This window comes from Protobothrops mucrosquamatus, unplaced genomic scaffold (assembly GCF_001527695.2).
Source record: "Protobothrops mucrosquamatus isolate PMUCROS unplaced genomic scaffold, P.Mucros_1.0 scaffold63, whole genome shotgun sequence".
Taxonomy (NCBI): Eukaryota; Metazoa; Chordata; class Lepidosauria; order Squamata; family Viperidae; genus Protobothrops; species Protobothrops mucrosquamatus.
In genome coordinates, this window is record NW_015386442.1 from 1,692,312 (window position 1) to 1,713,325 (window position 21,014).

The 21,014-nt window shown below is 35.8% G+C and overlaps 1 protein-coding gene across 1 annotated transcript in view; it reads right to left on the reverse strand.

The window, feature by feature from the left end:
* The window catches only part of NAV3 (neuron navigator 3), a 225,098-nt gene that overhangs the window by 131,824 nt on the left and 72,260 nt on the right, over positions 1 to 21,014 (reverse strand). The window contains 2 exon segments of the mRNA XM_015812046.1: positions 7,638 to 7,821; positions 10,456 to 10,528. Of these exon segments, the coding sequence (XP_015667532.1) occupies positions 7,638 to 7,821; positions 10,456 to 10,528 (257 nt within the window).

Sequence of the window (21,014 nt, forward strand, 5' to 3'; positions counted from 1 at the left end):
TAAAATAACCTTCCTTAGAGCAGTACATTATAGGCACATGCACCTATGTTCTCCAAGTTGTCACTACTACTCTTTAGTCTCACTATCTCACCAGATTCATCCTGCCTGCCCACAGAGCCAGCAATTGGCTTTTCCAAAAGTTCCTACATTTTTCTTTTTATATATCAGAGATGCTTTGCAAATTTGCAGGTGGATGAAGTTGAAAGATATTTCACACTGCTGTAAAATAGGGGCAAATTGCTCTTTTCTTCTTCTTTTATTGCATTCCAACTCCTATTCATTCAGCATTTAGAGAATTAGGGCAAAAGCCGAAGTGCAAGAATGGAGAGCAAAACTACTTTCCTTTCCTTCTTCTACATAGGATTTTGAACAACAGAGAAACATAGCAAAGGACTTCTTTGATCCCTGCATAAACTTATCATTAAACACTTAATACTGGGACTAAGTACTATTAAGTATTCATTGTGTAATTTTAACTATTTTAAACAGCTGTCTGTTTTATTTTGCAGAATATAGAAGATAATCTAATGCCTTTAATTTACCTTAATACAATACCTAACCCAGCATTATTTCTTCTAAATAATTAAAGCATAGAAAGCTTGTTTAAAATGTCAATTTAATTCTAAATAAATAAGTTTTTTATTTAATATCCTTAAGGCTAGCAAAATGTTCCTAATTTCTTTAAGTAGTTGCCTCATTAATTCTAGATTTATAAGTATTTGAATATTTTATTTACTGTTAATGATATGTCATTCATGACTACTTATAGAAGAAATTAAATAAAGAGAATGATAATTCCCTAATTTGGGTATAGCACAATAGTTTCTTTGAAAGCGTATAATAAATTGATTTCATGTTGAATGGTTTGAGTTCATGGAATTCAAGTTTTGTTTCTTTAGAAAGTATCAACCTTGTAATCCCATTCATATATTATAATATGCTACAGATAAATACTAGAAACCATCTATATAATGTTATCAATTGCTGGGATATAGAATAACAAAAAAAATATCTCCTGTAAATTTAACTCATTAATATTTGTGTTTAGCTATTAAGATTACTTTCAGAAAACAACAATGAAATCCATATTGCTCAGAATTATATACAGAAGTAATAATAATCAGAGTTGCACATAAAAGAGTGACAGTGTAGAGAGTTACAATGGTCATAAAGGTTAGGGGGTTAGTTTGAGGTATTATGCTCACTTCAGCATGTGTCTTTCTCTATATGGACGTCTTACAACATTCAGTGAATTTTTCTATTTAGGATTTCAGCCTTAAAAATACTGGAAACATAAGAAAATTACCTAGATTGGAGAGAATTTTAATCTATCTTGATTAGCCTAGACAGTGTTGACTGGAAGTGCTTTCTCAGGTTCCAAACAAAATAGAGATGGAGAATAAATAAAATAAAATAATAAATAAAAAAATAAAATAATAAATAAATATTATTATTTAAAAATAATAATAAAATAATATTTAATAAAGATTTCATCCTTATTAAACTCAGAACTGCAATTCCTATTTATTTATAACAATACTAATATTTGTTATTGTTCAATATATTTGTAGAACTAAGAAAAAGATTAGAAGACTGGTATAAAACATTATAATAATTAAACATCCTTGCAATTTAAAGAGAAATATTTTATGGAGAACAGATTCATTGGCAGAATGTTACTGAAAATCATAAGTTTAAAGCAGAAACAAGCAGCACTGTGCAGACCACATTAGGGAAGCAGCATGAAACAGTTCATCCTAGCCCACACAGTATCCTCCTGAAAGCCACCATTTTAGCATGTCTGCAACGATCTGTAAGTGCACTGAAAATGGTGGCTGCTTCCAGGAGGCAGCCACCCAGCCCAGTGATCATTAGCTATAATTGTGTCCAGAGATCTTGAAAAGTAAGTGTGCCATGGGCGAAACATGAGTAGGGAGCAATTCCAAGGCCTATGGGGACCCAGCAGGGCAGGATTGGGATGAGAGAGGCAGAAGGCCCATTCATCAATTTTATATTTTTTTGACCCAGTATCACATAGTATTGATGCCAACATAGTCATTGCCATAAACAATCTGTATCTGATGTTGGATTTGAATTGGAAAGACTAAGCTTTTAAAAATTCAATCATAGTATGATGGTTAAAGTGAATTGACAATTGTTCATGTAGGCTTCCATTTCATAAACAGTAATAACACAACTTTTTCTCACAGCAACTTCCTTGTCAACTGAAGTGGAGAAAAAAGATGATGAATAGCATGACAGAGTTTCAGGCACTTCAGTACTGCCATCTGTTGGCAACGTATACATTGGAGGCATTACTTTTCTTTCCAACCTCAAATGTTTAAATCAGGGAGATAGGAAGAGTGAAACAATTTCTTGCTTTAGAAACAAGACTGTTGTAAAAACAACAACACCCACTACTGTTGCTCACACATTAAAGAAATGGTAGACTTAATTTATGATATTATTCTGGCCCTATTAGTATGGCTGATCACCTGGTATTTTGTATTCAAAATTATACATATAAATATTTTCAAGATCTTTCTATTTCATGACTATTTCATTTATTAAATTTTCTGTTAATATGGCAAAGTTCACAGAGGTGCTGATCCAGTGGATTTTAGCATTCGTAAAACTCCTATTTGAAAAACAGTGTATCAACTATATTGAAAAAATGACTTCTAGTTCCACAAACTAAATGCATTGCATATTTAAAGTAATACATAGTAAACTAATGAATTAATCAGATCCATATGAATCTCAAGTTGTTACCACTACTGTATGTCTTCAGGTCATAATGTTAGTTTATCTATATTTTAGGATTTTGCTGACAGCTCCGTAATCAGTTTCTGTCTAACCCATAAATGTGTGTTTTTCTTTCAGTATGTGGGTAGTTGAAAAGTCATCATGTAGTAAGAGAGCTTTTATTTATATATAAATCTCTATATATTTATCTCTGTTTTTATCTCTGTTGCATAGATTAAATATTATTGATCCTGCCAACAAAGAAGCCGGCTAGTTAAGATTCTTATTTTGATGTCTTTGAGGTCTCTTAGAATTATGACTGCCAGAATTCCAAACCACAATGGTTTCCATTTTCAAATATACTTTTGTGGTCAAATTGGTATTTGACATTTCTTTGGATAAACAATCATTTGTGGGAGGTCTTACTTTATGAATCTTCTGCAATTAAGGTGTTAAGCTGTTTAAATGAAAGCATTTTGTTTAACATTTGTGTATTCTATTTTATGTATCCTTGTCATATAGATATAACAATTATATACTGTAGCTTCACAATTATATACAGTAGCTGTGAATTAATGGTATTTGTGGGAGACGATACACACATGTATCAGCTTAGGGGTATAGTCCAAGAAGCTGCCAGATAAGATAGAAAGAGAAGCTGTCAAGAAATACAGTTACAAATTAACTTGCTATTGTTGTGTACTTTAATTTTATGCAACAATTTTCTCATCATGAGATGGACAGCTGGACATGTCATGATTGCAGTGGGTATCAATCTAGTATATTTAAAAATACTGTATGACTCCTTAATGTATTTCGAGAATGTCTGCTCATGCACAATGAAGACTACTGTTGTCATACAAAGCTCTCAGCTGATAAATCCAAACTCCAAGACTAGGAAGGCTTTAGTTGTACATATTTTTGTGAATTATAATTCTTAAGACATTTTGGTCAGCATTGGCATATCTGGTAGATTCTTGTGTTAAGTGATGAAGTCTGAATTGAATGCTTCATTTGTCATTTTAAGAATGCACATTGTTCATTGTTCTTGTACTTTCTTAATGCAATAAAAATGTAACTTTATCACAGATATCAGTAAAAGATACATTGGGGGGGGGGAAAGTTCCTGATTTTAACTTTACAGAAACAATGAATTGATCATTCCCTCTTTTAACATCCAAAGTGATAGTGCATCAGAGAAAGATACTGTATTTCCACTTATCTCAGACATAGTCCTTTGAAAAGCATAGGCTACTTCCATCTGTGGTGACAGCATAAACATAAACTATGCTTACAAGGGCCTAACTAGAAGCAATCACTAAAAGTAAGCATTTATAATTCCTCATGCAAAAGCATAACCACAATACAAAGTTGTATTTTTATTCAATAATTCCTCCTCACAACAACAATAACAATAAAAAAGTTGGAAAGGACCTTGGAGGTCTTCTAGTCCAACCCCCTGCTGAGGCATGAAACCCTATACCATTTCAGAGAAATGGCAGTCCAGTCTCTTCTTAAAAACTTCCAGTGTTGGAGTATTCACAGCTTCTGGAGGCAGGTTGTTCCACTGATTAATTGTTCTGTCAAAAAATTTCTCCTTAGTTCCAGGTTGCTTCTCTCTTTGGTTAGTTTCCATCCATTGCTTTTTGTCTTGCCTTCAGGTGCTTTGGAGAATAGCTTGACTCCCTCTTCCTTGTGGCAGCCCCTGAGATATTGGAACACTGCTATCATGTCCCCCTTCGTCCTTCTCTTCATTAAACTAGACATACCCAATTCCAACAACCGTTCCTTATATGTTTTAGCCTCCAGTCCCCTAATCATCTTTGTTGTTCTTCTCTGTACTCTCTCTAGAGTCTCAACTTCTTTTTTACATCGTGGTGACCAAAACTGGATGCAGTATTCCAAGTGTGGCCTTACCAAGGCATTATAAAGTGGCATTAACACTTCAAGTGATCTTGATTCTATCCCTCTATTAATGCAGCCTAGGATTGTGTTGGCTTTTTTGGCAGCTGCAGCACACTGCTGGCTCATATTTAAGTGATTATCCACTAGGACTCCGAGATCCCTCCCACAGTTACTACTATTGAGCAAGGTACCATTTTAATAAGTCAGAATGAATATGAACAATATTTTTGTTCATTAGTTGTAATTATTAAATTAAATTATTCTACTTGGTTTAGAAGTGTAATTAAAGCCACAAAAGGCATCTTTATTTATCATTACACCCTGAAGGAAAAAGTGTAATATAGTGTTTGCTGTTATATTTTACTTAATTCTAACATAACCTATTTCCAATAGTATATACGTTATTATAAGTGCTGGCTATACAACCAAAATATTCACATAAACCAGTGTTTGACAACCTTGAGAACCTTAAGCTGTGTCGACTTCAAGTTCCCTACTACTAGCCATGAAAACTATCTGAGGCTTGGCTTGGCTTGGCTTGGCTTGGCTTGACCGAGACACTTCTCTCAGCCCAATCCATCTGACAGGAAGAAGTGTTGGATATGTTCATCACCTTGAGCTATTCGTAAAAATAATAAAGATAGATAGATAGATAGATAGATAGATAGATAGATAGATAGATAGATAGATAGATAGATAGATAGATAGAAAAGAATCTCTTCTTATAATGACCTTTAATTGAGCAAAACAGAGCACAATAGTGCAACAAAATTTGAACCAAGGTACCTCAAATGGGATAACTTACAGAATGTGATCCATGACCTATGATTCCCAAGGAAAATGAAATTTGAGGATGTTGTGGCTGTTTCAATGTTACTGGATGCTGCTGTGCTGCTTTGACAGTCACATGATCTCAATTTTTAATGTTCTGTTAGAATTTCCCAGACCAGTTTCACAATCCCCCATTCCTTCAGATGGCATCCAGGTACCATTCCTGACCCACACTCTCCCTCACTCACTCTCCACCTGGGGGAGGGAGGGAAGGAAGGAGGGAAGAAAGAAGGAAGGAAGGATTTCTGATGCTTCCTGCCACCTTACCACAAGGAAATTCAATTAGGAAACCAACAGAACAATGGAAATTATTCCCACTCCCACTACTTTTTTGCCATCCCATAGTCATTTTGTTTCTTTGTTTAGGTAAGGGAATCTCTCTGAAACAGTGACCCACTAGATCACAGTTTGTGTAATAAAGTTTAAGGTTGCCAAGTTTGAGAAACACCAACACAGACATTATAGGAAATAAATTTTATGAATATCAAAAAGTGTATGTTAATGATGTTAAATTAATAATAATTACATTTGACACATCAATCATTTTAAACATATAGTGAATGTACTTAAAAGTTCCACCTTCCCCCCCCCCTTTTTTTTTCTTTGCATCATTCAAGGCTCCTTTCGATCTCTCCAAACATTACTGCTCTCCATTCATCTCCCCATTTATCTATCTGGAACTTTAAAAGAAAATCTCAGGCAAGCCAGAGATCATATGTAACTGTCCTTTGAAAAGAAATCAGTTAGTTTAAAATGCATTTGTTTTAAAGAATATTGAAGAATTAGTTCATTTCCAGGTGGGAAAATACATGAAAATAGTATGGTAAATGAAAAATATATATACAGTTCAGCTAGTTTTAAAAAAGCAAAGTAATTCCTACTCATATAATCATTCTAACATGTATGTTTTGGCTCCACACATTTTAAAGGAAGGTTGATACACAAGAATTTAAAACCAGCAAGAGATTTGTGCAAGAGTTTTGCAACACTCTTTTCTTCATTAAACCATGAACTTAAAATCCTAAAACTCTTAATCCCACCACAGTCCAGCAAGCTTGCCATGTTACTATTCAAATCACATAATTATAAGTAAAACCAACAGAAAATGTATGTGTTTATTTTCAATCCATGCTCTTATCTGAATGATTTCAATGTGAAGGAAAAGATTCACTGTCAACATTAAGATTTTGAATATCAGAACACAAAAGAAACATATAATTAAAAAAATAATTATAGATTGTGTTATTGCTTAACAGAAAAAGAAATTAGCTAAAAACCTTTATTCAACTTCTAATGTGTAATTACACAAAACAAGATATTTGCTTTTGACAGAGAAAACACTGTTTGGTTATACCAATGATATTTCCTCTGTTTTATAAAGTTTATCTTTCTCTTTCTAAAAAACTGATCCACTAAGTGCTAGGATATTTAATAGCAGCTCCATTCCTGCCATCTGATTGTTGTATTTAGATAAGCAATAGCTGGTTTGCATTCACTGTGGGGAGTTTCATGATTTTTAAAAAAAATATGCTTTGCTTTGTAACCTACCTGTCATACAACATATACCATTCATCTATAGTGGTAGCACCCAAAACCATTTGATGATAAAACTATCTGGAGAAAAATGAGTGTTTCCCAAACTGTAGTGACATCCCTAAATTTGTATTGGTTCAGTTTCTACAATCACTTTACTTTAGGTTGAAAACAAAAGCAATTCAAAAATAGAGGAACAAAATACTTTTTTCTGTTATGTTCAGTAAGCGGAAATTATGATAAAATTAAGAATTTACTCTTTCAAGAAAAAAACAGGATTATCTTCTCTTCTTTACTAATTTACTAATTTCCTTAAAATGAGCTTCCCTCAGATGAAGCATTATTTGACTTCAGCGTACGCAGTGAGTTTCCAATAGCCAGTTTCATCTCATTGCTAACAAGGGAGAAAAAAAGAAGTTAAATGCCTAAAAATATATGAATAATATTTTATACAAACTGTTTTAAGCAATTAAAGTTCTTTGAATATTTATAAAAAGCTTATTTCCAGATAAGACTTCATTGGCTTCACGGTTTCAGTTTTGTTTTGAGGAGCTTGAAAAGATTTGTTGCATAAAGAAAGCAATCTCAGGTACAACTTGATTAAGGAAAGTAATTTGACCTACCTGGACTGCATATCTTGCTGGGTTTTGGATTGGCCACTCTCAGGAGGATTCGGAGAATGAGAGATGTGTTGCTGTAGCTCTAGCAAGGACTGATAGTATTGCTGTTGTTGGTGCTGCTGCTGTTTATAACGAGACAAGCTGAAAAACAGTCCTAAAATGGCTTTCAAATTTCCATTTCTTATTTCTGCACAGACAAAAGAAGGAAATGAAAATATCAAAATTAGCTTTCCTTCACAGATGTGCCTAATGGATATTAGCCATTGTGACAGTTCTGAAAACTATCTTATATTTGAATTTAATATGACAAGATTTTTAGAGATTTTTATCGTGGAATCTCATGTTTTATATTGGATAACAGATATAGAATTTTATAACATATATTGAACTTTTATAAAGTACTACTGGCTAATACCACCAAATTTATCTACCATAAATACATTCAAAAAAATTAATAGCACATAATCATTACTCAAAAGGTAACAATTTTGTATAATTTGAATGTAATAATTATTTACATTTGTTGATGTTGGCTGATAATTTTATTATTGTGCCTTGCTTCAGCTATATATACAATAGTAAATTCTGCATACATTTGCATATTGATCATTGCATATATTTCTATATTGGGCTATTGCTGTAGACCAGGGGTGTCAAACTGCTGGCCCATGGGCCGGATGCGTCATGCCAAAACCGCACCCACCCCATTGCCGGCAATGGAGAAAAAGTCGCAATACATCGCAACATGTCATGTGACGTTGCGAGTGTGACACTCCTGCTGTAGACAATCCAGAACCATTCAGAAGCATATCCAGTTCATTCATGTGTTCGATCATTCTGGCTAAATATGCTTCCAAGCCCAAGTCAAAGCTGCTTATGAGTTTTGAAGCTTTAAATTTTTGAAGACCAAGTTAAGGACTGCCTTTATCTGAACTAATCTCTTCACACTTAAGAATTGCAAGAAAAAGAGATTTAACTTTGGAACAAAAAGGAGTTTTCATGTTGGAACCAGTAAAAATCCAACCTCATACTTATGTACCTTATGTGTACAGTGCCCGACCAGAGAAGTAGTTAAATCCTGGCTGATATTTATCTAAATTGCTTCTGAGAGGACTTAACTGTTTTGAGATAATAAACTTAGATCTCAATATCCCATTGTTAATTCCTGCTCTCTAGGGTTAACTATTGGCCTCACTATGTGTAACAATAGGACAAAAACTCCCTACATTCTCATTCATTATTATATTGGTATAATAATTATTTTTCATTCTATTTATTCAGCTCTGATTTTTACATCAAAAAAATATTGTTGATTCCTCTGAAATTATATCAGCTGATATATTTGAGAATTTCATCCTAGTTTCTCAGAAAAAATGAAAATAAGTTAAAATGTTTCTTATGTTTAATCACACCTTCTTTACGATAAAAAGAAAAGACAATAAAAATCTGTAGGACACTTTTTTCCATTTCCTGAGTTTGGACTTTTTTTTAAAATTCTCTGATAAAAAGACAGATATGGTTATAAAAAATAGTGCAAGCTTATGCATCTTTAACTGAAATTAAAAATAATTAAATATGTAAAATTATGTTACTATTTTCTTGATAATAGGAAATGTTTATTGATATTGATATCAATATGTTGTACTTTTACAAGGAGATGTATATTGATACTGGGCATCTGAAAGACAGAAATACGTAACAATTTTTATAAAATTTTACAAATTTTACAAAATATTGGAGTAATATATCAAAATGTTTTCACCTGATATTTTTACTGGCCTATTATTGCCATTCAGGGTTCCCTGATCAATGGACCTAACATAACTGAAACTTATCTTCATGATAACAATAAAAATAAATGTGAGAATCTCTTTCAAGAACTGTTTTTGAAAATATCATCCCCTTTCAGAATCACAAAAATCTATATTGCATGTTCTGACCAGAACTACTATCAATAGTAAGATGAACAATGTAGAAATTATTATTATTATTATTATTATAACACAAAAATAAAAATATTCTAACAGAAAATAAAAAACTGAGACTGTATCATTCTTACAAAACAAAAATTAGGCTATTTTACACTATTTCTTTCTTTGCTAAGAAAAAAATTATTTCAGGTTTCACAAGAAATGAACAATAACATTTGAATGAGATTGAAATCTCTGACAATAGCATATTTAATTTCATATGAAACAGAAATTATAATTCAAAATATAATTCAGTGTTCTAATAAAATAATTTCTGACATCACTTCAATCAAATATTAATCGTAAAGCTATTAATTGCAGGGAGCAATTCTAATTTGCCCTGGGACATCAAATAATATGTGATGCAAAGAATAACAAATTTAAACAGATAAAAGTTTTAAAGTATTTGATTACAGTGTGACATGAATCCACATAATTGTTAACAGAAGGCAATAAAATCATTAGATGGGTTACTTTAAAACGAGATTTCCTGTGAACTTATAGGCTTATTGATTGTGCTAAATTTCAGTAACTTAACACAATGCAATACTTTATTATATTCATGCTATATTCAGCGATATACTTGGAAAGTGCACTATATACCTGTGTAGAAATATAGGTAACAGATTAAATGAACAAAATATACCCAAGGATAAATCAATAATTTAAGTACTTCATTTGACTTTCAAATGAAATATTTATTTTCTTATATAGATACAACTGATTCCAAGAAAATAAAGTAGGTAATTCATAAAAAAGATTTTTTTTTCAAGATAGTAAGTTGAAAATAGGGTTCATGAACTTCTCAGGCAGATATTTTACTTTCTTGGTTGATAGTGTGGTTCTCTTACCTTCAGCAGAAAGACCTTGGACATTTACTCCTCTGGCTGCCAGAAAGCTAAGGCAGACATCAACATTCTCAATCTGCAAAATGAACATGAAATTGCAAAGCAATTAAAGGCTATTTTACAAGATGAACTTGCTCGCTGCAAAAGGGTATGGGGAAAAAAACCCAAAATGAATAGTTTACATTCATCACATACTCCAGTTCTTTAGCAAAGTTAACAAGAATGATTACTGCTAATTAGGCAGCTGCTATAAAAGCTTTCATTGTCCATTTTGGTGCTTAAAAACAATTCATAAAGGGCTGATCCAGAATGGCATGCTGACAAATCACCAAGCCACCTACGTACCCCAAAACTGGATTTTGAACACTCAGATAAACAACAATGAAAGTTTCCATACAAGCTTGAATACTGTGGTATGTCCTAAATTGTGGGAGACTGACTGCTTCAGTGAAAACACATCAACAGAACAAATAAGTGTGTGTGTGTGTGTGTGTGTGTGTGTGTGTGTGTGTGTGTGTGTGTGTGTAAAATGAAATGTGATTTTGTAAATAAATTCATTTTTAGACTTTGTCTGAAAGAGATCTCTTCAAATTCACCATAGAGTCTGTAAACAAATTTAGTTACTATTATGGTAGCATTTGAGATTTATTGTTTTAAATTGGTAATGTTATTTATTTTGATCAATTTATATAGCCACCCAATTCACATGCAAATCAGAATATATAGATAAGTAAAATGACATATAACAACAACCGCAACCATTACAAATAATAAAACATATTATTTTGAGGCAATTTCATCCAATCAAGAACCACCGAAGAGCAACCATAAGGGAACACTGTCACAAAACTTTCTAACCCATTATTTTGGAGGGAAGCCACATCTTTACAGTCATCCAAAAGGCAGGCAGGATCAAGACCATCTAAATTTTAGAGGTAATGTTGTTCCATAAAGTTAGTGCAGCAAAAGAAAAAGTGCTTCTCCTGGAATCTATTGATTAAGTATTGGGACCTAGGCCATGTTCTCTTTGTCTTATCTTATTGGAATGGGCAGGCAATCTTGCAAATTGCCTATCCCTGGCCAAAAATGGCTTTATAGGCCATTTTGAACTGACCCAGAAGCATACTAGTAATCAGTATAGCTCACGTAGTAAAGGTGTTACATAAGCATATTGAGGCATGCCTATACTGTAATTACTTGTAATTGCTGTATTTTGGACCAGCTGTAGCTTCCAAGTAGTCTTCAGGGACAGCCTTATGTACACTTCATTGCAATAATCTAGATGAAGACTAGAAGACCTCCAAGGTCCCTTCCAGCTCTATTCTAAAAGTGTGGCAGTCTATAAGTAAGACTTCCTGATCCAGAAATGGACAAAATTGGCACATAAGATAGCTTTGGGTAAAGGTTTTTCAACCTTCACTGCTATATGCTCTTCAAGCAGGAGCCATTAATCCAAGAGACTCTCCAAACTGCACACTTTATGGAGTAATGCTATACTGCCATGAAGCAAATATGGAAATTCCCTGGATCCAGATGGCCCCCAAATGCACATCCATTTAGTCCTGCTAGACTGAGATGTATAACTTGTATATCATCATAAAGATGCTACTGAGTGCCAGAAGAACAGGTGATCATCTCATTCAGCAGCTCCATAAAGATCTTAAACAATGGCAGGGAGAGAGCTGAGACTCAAAATACCCCATAGTGCAGGGGCCTAGGCCTGGATTTCTTCACTCATCAATATTAATTGGTAATGACTTGGAAGAAGTATGAAAACCATTGTAACACTATGCCTCCCACTCCCAACACTCTGATCTGTCCAGAAGGATACCATGACTGGTAGTATTGAATGCCAAGTTCAAAGGAGGCCAGGATGGATGGTTTCTTTGAAAACCCTGTGCAGAAAGAGGCCACTGAGCTATAATTCAATCTAGGCCCATAACCACTTTCTCATTCCAAGAAGTGACTAATGCTTCAGTTCAATCAAATCCTCAGGAACATTCCCAAGCATCTTCTGCAAAGTCTATACTTTTAGGATAGGAGTCATCTTGTCTTCCTCATATGGTGTCATTAGGATCACAAAGAAGTTGACTATTCTTTGCTTGTTTCAACTGTGTATAAGAGCTGATAATATGGACTTAAGGTCAAGGAGTATAGGGCAGGTGGTAACATCTTGGTAGTGTTAGACACAAAGATGATAAAAGACAGGAAGCAGGATATTTTTAGGAAAAGTGTCTTGTAGCAATTGTGCCTTCTAGCCCCTGAACCTCAAACCCCAAGCCTGCTAATCTGATACTCAGTGACTCTACTTGATAATAACTTTAAAATATATACAAACATACCATTCTGTGGATATGGTTATCCATTTTGTAAAGGATACAATTTTTAAAAATCTAAAGGCCTTCCACTACTTAAGAACAAGTCATATTCATGAAAAAAACTAAAGCCCTTTCTCTACCACTGTAGGATTTGGAATACTTTCTAATTCGCTTAAACATTGATGAAGTGATGTAAAAATCTCTCCTCATTACTGCTATCTCAGAACAAGAATATCTGAGTGATATTAAAAGACACTATGAATCACTACTGAGGGAATGTTCTACATATCCAGAAAGATATGTTTCTAAAAGAAGAGTGACATGTAATATAAAATAGAAACAAAGGCATGAGACAAATGGAAAAACTGCTGAAGTATAAAACTAAATGCTCAGTGAATCAAATTGCCCCCTTCCCACCAATGATATGAATGCAGAATAGCTATTTTGGATTTATGACCTGCTACAATTGATTATTGATTTGTTGATTTATTAGCTGGATAATTTGGGGAAATTTTAGCCATCAAAAGAAACATAAAAAGAAAAGCTGAAAAATTACACCTCAATTTAAGAGCAAATCAATGCCGTTCTTCTGATTCCAACCCAGAAGAGGATAAGCTCTGACAATGTGCTGTGCCCAAACTTGCACATCTATAAAGTGAGTATTGTGGGATATCAAGAGGGTCAAAATTGTAAGTCACCTATGCCAGATCTTCTGGTCCTCTAAAAGATGTGCATGAGAAGTATTTCAAATATTTATTGCAGAAAAGGATATCCACCAGGAAACAAAGAATTGGTGTCTTCTAGGGAATCAATCGTCCATGTTATTTTCATCCCATCCTGCCCAAAATGAAGGTGTTTTGATGATTCCCAAGTGTAGCTTTAAAAAAAAAACCTCAGAAAGATCAAACTGAACTGCCTTGCCTTTAAATGTCAAAGTGAAACTCAAATCAGAACATGCCCTCTGTGAATCTTTCAACTAAATCATGGCTGAGTCAAAAGACCAGTTAGGAGCTCACTGCTATATTCTACATATCTATTCAGTTCACAAATTATGTTTGCTTCCCAAAAGAAGATTGTAAGTTTACTTACATGAACAAGGATAATCTTATTAGACTAAAGTTGAAGATAATCTGTCTTGCATTATGCCAATGGACACATCTGTTATTTTGCCTTTGGAAAGGGCATATGACACTATGTTCCTGTATTTATTACCTGGTACACTAAAATATATTTTGGTCTGTTAAACTAATTTGTGAATCTCACAACTGAGAATTGCCCCAATAGTGACCACCTAGAAGTGGTCTAAGATCATGAGCCACAAGCCAATTTCCAGAACCCATTTCTGAAAACTTCAATTTGGTCAACTAAGATGTCAAAATCAGAATTTCCCACATAAGGTGGGTGTACAAAACAAATTCTCCCTTGCTGAAAAACTGAACTCACTCAATTTTCTGTTGTGCTGGTTTTAAAGCTAGAATGTTCCACATAATTGTTATCAAGTAATTTAGGAGAGAAAACTATATCCAAAAATATCCATCAGTCCCTGCCACAATATTTGTGATTTCAGATGTCTCTTTCAGGAAAAATTTTTGGTAGAAATTGTCTTAATGGTCTGCTTACACTCATAACTTCATGTATGAATTGAACCACAATACTAGTTTGGGAGTAAATGGAACACTGCAGGGCACTTCTTGGAAACAAGAATGAAGAGCACAAAACATTGCATTTTTTTCTAACATTATTTAATTTCTGCATCATTTGCGGCCAAGGCACTGGCAAAATCCATAAAGGGAAAATCATTTTTAATGAAATTGCTGTACATAAGTATCACAAAGCTTTCATGCTACTATGCGTTAATACTTTACCCTGATTGAGGGCAGATTTAAGATTCCCTATTCCAAAATATTCTATTTTGTGGTAATGGAATAATTGAATCATTGCCTAACATTTTACCACTGCATTTTTGATAGAGTCTCACAGAATAGTCTAATAATTATTTCATTACATTTTTTGATGATTTGAAAATTTATGAACACCATCTTTGGGCCAGCCAAAAGCTCATATTTTCACTGCAAACAATTTTTCAACTATAGCAGGCAGAATTTGCCAGCAATTAATATCTGGTTTAATTTCTTCCTTTCTCCACCTTTATTCAAATATAGAAAACTGATGGCAGCAAAAAGACCTAGGGGTCCATCAAGTGTGCCCTTTGAGGTTTTTTTTTTTGTTTTTTGTTTTTTGTCTTCTACATACAGTTTAACTGGCAGCTGAATCTGTTGATGTTTCAAGATATTAGAAGTTTGGAGGGATAAACTGATTTATTTCATATTTCCTATTACTTGCTGTTTATTATGTTGGTAGATGTTTAATTGTATTGATAATAATTATTAATATTTGTTGAAAATTAAAACAATAAAAATCAACTGAAAGTACAACTTCATTTACACATGGCTCCACAATTGGATCTTCTAGGAAAATTGAATATAGAAGTTGAAATCAAAGAAGGGAAAGATATTTGAGAATTCCTTTATGGTACTACTGAAAACTAACTTTGTGAAATAAAATCCTAGAAACATTTTCTCCAATACAGCATATAAAAGAAAACATTTCCAAACCTGCATCCAGATCTGGTTTTAATACACGGGCTCTTTCTTTAAGAGCTAAGGGAATGTGCCAAGAGTCTAGACAGCTATATTTATGCAGAAAAGAAGCACACTCGGTTAATGCAGTAAAAAACAAACATTTGTCAAAGTAGTTCTTCATACAGTATCAACACCATGTCTAAAGGACTACTATCATCTATCAAGTAGGGGGTAAAACACCTCTCCACAGTTTATTTTTTTAAGACCTACAAAATGTAAATAATATGATAGCTAACACTTTAAAATAAACATATTGGTCTATATTTTAATGTTGCTTTTATTTTTTAAAAAATAGACTGGTTTTCCTGAGCTACAAAGACTAAATTCAAAATAGTCCTACTGCCTGAAAGATCAAAGGCTATCATTTTCATGTTAAATGGTATTTACTTGAAATAATTAAGAACAAACCTAATATTTTAGAGTAGATTAAGAACTGCAGTTCCATGAATGTGAAAAAATATATTTTTATTTACCTGAAAAAATATTTTTTAAAACTCTCAATGTAGTTAACAGCATCTGTGCTGTTTTGATGCAACAACAAAGATTTTCTAAACTGGATATTTCTTTGACACATTAGTTAAATATCCAAAGATATTAGTAGAATATTCAAATTGGAATGCAGCCTAAAATATTATAGAAGTCAAGAGAATTATTTTTAAACAGCGGCTTTTAAACACCTCTCTGTTGACTTAGACCTGCCCCTTCACTGAAGATAGACTATGAAAAAAGAAAATCTCACCTTAATGCATTTTATTGTGTCTTCAAGTCATTTTCTGACCAGTGGTGGGATTCAAATATGTGAACATTCTCTGTGTGGATGCTGCTTCTGGAAGTCCATTCTGGGCCTGGGCAACAAAAAATTAGCTGCCGGTTCTGCTGAATTGGTACGAACTGGCTGAATCCCACCACTGCTCCTGACACTTGTCTACCCTGCAGTTATCTTGGCAAGGTTTTTTGGAAGTGGTTTGCCATGTCTCCTTCCTAGGACTGAAGATCCCCAGCTGGCATCATGCCTAAAACTCATAATCTTCTGTTTCTGGCCTAATGGCATAACCTTAATGTACATGGTGATAAATTGGTTCTCACCTGAAAATAGTGGATTTGCTGAAATTCTTTTATTCCTATTCTTTTCATCTCAATAAATCTTTTTGAAAATAGTATGTGGAGATTGGGTTTGGAAAGTAATCACTCACTTCAGGCAGCTGACAAAAGAGCCTAAGAAATGCAAGCCCTCAGTCATATTTTAAAAAATTAACTCCAGTTTCAGCTTGTGCTACTATCTTTTTGAGATGAATGGAACTGACATTTCACCGACCTTCATCTTTCTTCCATTATCTTGGGGAAGATGGGGAGTAGCAGATATTAGAACCAGAAAACTATACCAAGTGAAAGGCATTCATAACTTTGATTTATCTGCTAATAAACTATATTTAGAATTTGTTGTGAATATCACATAATAATACAAGAACTGGCTTACTAGTCCTCATACATGTTGACTGCAATTTTATGCATCTTTGCTAAATAAACTAGGGGTACCCAACTCCCGGTCCAAGGACAGCTACCAGTCCATAGCCCATTGGAAACTGGGCTGCACAAGCGGCAGGTAAGCACACAAAGCTCCATTTGCATATGCATGGGATTAGGTTGTATCCCTTGCCCCCACTGTCACCACCACCCGCTGCCATGGCTGCCGGTCTGCAGAGCCAGAAATGTTGGGGAACTCTGGAATAAACCAAAGTTGAGAATTGGTACAGCATAGCAATAAGAAATATAATTCTTTGTTTAAACATGAACTTATTCTTTGATCTAAAGCAAATCATCGTTGCTTAGTTTCCACCATCATTTCCAATAACACTGTATTCTACCAGCTTCATTTAAGAAACCATTGAAATAATGTATAGTAGATGCGTCATCTGAACACATGAAATGGGAATGTCATTAGAAGATTTAATAAATCACTGGCCAATATATACTATTTGTCATTTTTTACTTTCATCCCTATTCAGCTTTTTAAAAAACCTTTAATGTATTATTGCAAAACTTGCAATTTATACATATAAACATTGTTTTAATTACCTTCTTCTTGCTTTGGCAACTCACAACTATTCTTTGAACTCAAACCTCAATAGCCCCAAACACTTTTTATTCAAATTTAAAATGGATGAAAATAACCATTTTGTGGTTGCATAAGTTCCATTATATTTAGGCAACCTTCTAGCCCTCAATACTGTTTCAGTCAAAATTGGAATAGCTCTTTGAAATCAGTAATAACTATCTAACAAATTATGGGATTAACATACTATGGGGTAAAGTTTGACTTATTACAATGCTGCTTAGTGATATTGCCTTTCATATTAGGAATTGAAATAAGCAGAATAACAAATGTATTGTGTACTTTTGAATTTCTATTTCATTCTGCCAAATCAAAAAATAACAAGTACAACTTGTTAAATTCAGAAATTAGAGATTTATTTCTGAGAAAATATTGTATGTTGAAGGTAGGTTTGTCCTTTTAGAACTTTTTGAAATGGCTTGTCCCAGGTCCCCTATGAACCCTATGCAGTTGCAGAGGGAACAAGGTTTTTTTCTGAAGCTCTGGCAAGTAGTTCAGCAGATGCCCTTGCTGCTTGAAATGAAAAGACAATTGGAGTGCTGGACTGAATTGTGCCTATGTGGACTCTCTATGGACTTGTATCTCATAGAATGTCATAGTTGAACGAAAACCTTATGAGAAGAAGCCAGTGATGGGATTCAAATACCTGAACAACAGGTTCTCTTATTTGATACAGGCCTGGGCCTCCAATGCCTAGAACAGACTTCCGGAAGTGGCATCACGCACTTACAGTGGGCCATTCTAGGCCTGGGAGGCCTCCTCCAGACCTCTGATGCCTAGAACGGACTTCCAGAAGTGGCATCATGCACTTCCGGTGGGCCATTCTAGGCCTGGGAGACCTCCTCCAGGCCTTCGATGCCTCTTCCAGGCCTCCAAGGCCTAGAACAGACTTCTGGAAGTGGTATCCATGCACTTCAAGTGGGCTGTTCTAGGCCTGGGAGACCTCTTCCAGGCCTCCGAGGCCTAGACTGTACTTCTGGAAGCCAGACGGTTTTCTGAATTCAGGTACATTTAGCTATCGGTTCTCCCAAATCGATGTGAACCGGCTGAATCCCACCACTGAATGAAGCAATGCAAGAGATGCTTAGACAAAGCATTGAAAGCAACTGAGCACAGTTATGAGCCTCTATTAGGACTTAACTTGGGGTGACTTCTGGTTTTGACATCGCGACAAAATGGGCACAGGAAGACGAGGCTCCGTCTTTCGCGTTCAATTTCGCCCCACTGGGGACCCTGGAAAGGGTCAAAAGTCACCCCATAGAGGTGATAAGCAAGGAGGGGATCCTTATTGATCACGGGAGGGCAGTAGCCCTTCCGTTTGATCCAAGGAAACCCTCGAAACCAGCAGAGGAAAGACTGCCTACATTTGTGTAGTCAGTCAGAAGCTGCTGACAACAGAGACAATAAACACTAACAAGCAACAAGCAAGGATGAAACTGAGTGAGATCCTATCCTTTCTTTAAGACTCTAAGACTTCTTTCTGAAAAAAACTGCCTAAAGCACCCTCCCCAATGAGAGAGGGAAGGGGAATTTCTACCCCATTCCCTCAGGAAAAGAAAAGCAGTGAACAAATTACTTGGGGGAAACAGAAAAAAATACAAGATTAATTTGGAATTAATATACATATATGGCTTTGAAATTTGGGGACTAAAAGTGCTTTTGAGACTTTAAAAAAAGATTTGAAAAGCTTTAATATAAGTTTGGATTTAAAAAGCTGGAAAACGGTGCTAATGACATTTAGTGGCGAATTATGCCATTACAATTTGTTATGCCTAAAGAAAACTTGGCTTGAAGCCCAGATTTAGATAAGACTCTTGCTGACTTTGGGAACTTTCACTTTTGAAGACTTCAGATGGGAAAAAGGGAAAAAAACTTTTGGGCTGCTTATCAGTGTGGCAGAGACAATGAACTACCTTGAAACTGGCCTCCCTGAATTACAAATATAAATATGAGCTGATTTTCAGATCTGTGTTTGGAACTATTTCCCTGCAGGAGAAGCAGACATCATTGCTTGAAATGATGGAATATTTTGGATTACAAATCTTTAACTGATGAACAATTTCTATTATAAAGACCACCTACAAAAAATGAAATGGATGTCCCATACTCAGCTTTAAAAGATAAAAAACGATCTCTAATTCCTGTCCCCAAAGTCTTCAGTTTGATATACCACCAAGAAAATATGGATGAAGATCAGAAAGAAATTCTCTTCATGTTGAAATCAATAGCAAGAGACTATTGCTTTAACTCATGATGAGACTAGAAATAATACAAAGGAGATAAAAGAACAATTCCTGGAATAGTGCGGCCGCGGGGGCCCTGGACCGGGTCGTGCCTTTGCGGCCTCTCACCCGAAGCCGGACTACCTTGGCTCCTTGGTTTTCCGAGGAGCTGAGGGTGATGAAGCATCGGAAGAGATGCCTAGAGGGTGTTTGGAGGACCACCCACTCCGAATCTGACCGGACACTGGTAAAGTCCCATTTAAGGACTACTAGTGGCGATAAGAGCGGCAAAACGAAACTATTTCTCCGCTCTTATCGCGTCTGCAGGTAACCGCCCTGCCGCCCTGTTTAGGGTGTCCTGCTCCCTCCTTCATCAGAGGGTCCGGGACGCCCCCCTGCAGGGTCGGGCAGAGGAATTTGGTTGTTACCTGCATGACAAAATCGATCAGATCCGGGACGGGTTGGCCTCCGATTGGACTAGTTCAGACGGGCCAACGGAGGCAGGTCTTGAGTCCATTTTCTGGGAAGAGTTCGATCCTGTGACTCCCGAGGACATGGACAGGATACTGGGACGGCTGAACACCACCACATGTTTACTGGACCCGTGTCCCTCCTGGCTGATACTGGCCTCCCGGGAGGTTACACGAGGCTAGCTCCAGGGAATCGTCAGCACTTCTCTGAGTGAGAGGTTCTTACCGGCCGCCTTGAAAGAGGCGGTGGTGAGGCCCCTCCTCAAGAAGCCCTCCCTGGACCCAGCTGTTTTGGCCAACTACCGTCCTGTCTCCAACCTTCGCTTTCTTGCGAAGGTTGTTGAGAGTGTGGTGGCACGACAGCTCCCTCAGCACCTGGAAGAAACTGTCTATCTAGACTCGCGCCAGTCCGGCTTCCGGCCTGGGCACAGCACGGAAATGGCATTGGTCGCGTTGGTTGATGATCTCTGGAGGGCTCGGGATAGAGGCTGCTCCTCTATCCTGGTCCTGTTAGATCTCTCAGCGGCTTTCAATACCATCGACCATGGTATCTTGTTGCACCGGTTAGAGGGGTTGGGTTTGGGGGGCACCGTCTTATGGTGGTTCTCCTACCTCTCGGACCGGTCGCAATTTGTGTTGGCAGGGGGGCAGAGGTCGACCTCGAGATGCCTCACTTGTGGGGTACCACAGGGGTCGGTCCTCTCGCCTCTCCTGTTCAACATCTATATGAAGCCACTGGGTGAGATCATCCGTGGTTTCGGGGTGGAGTTTCATCAGTACGCAGATGACACCCAGTT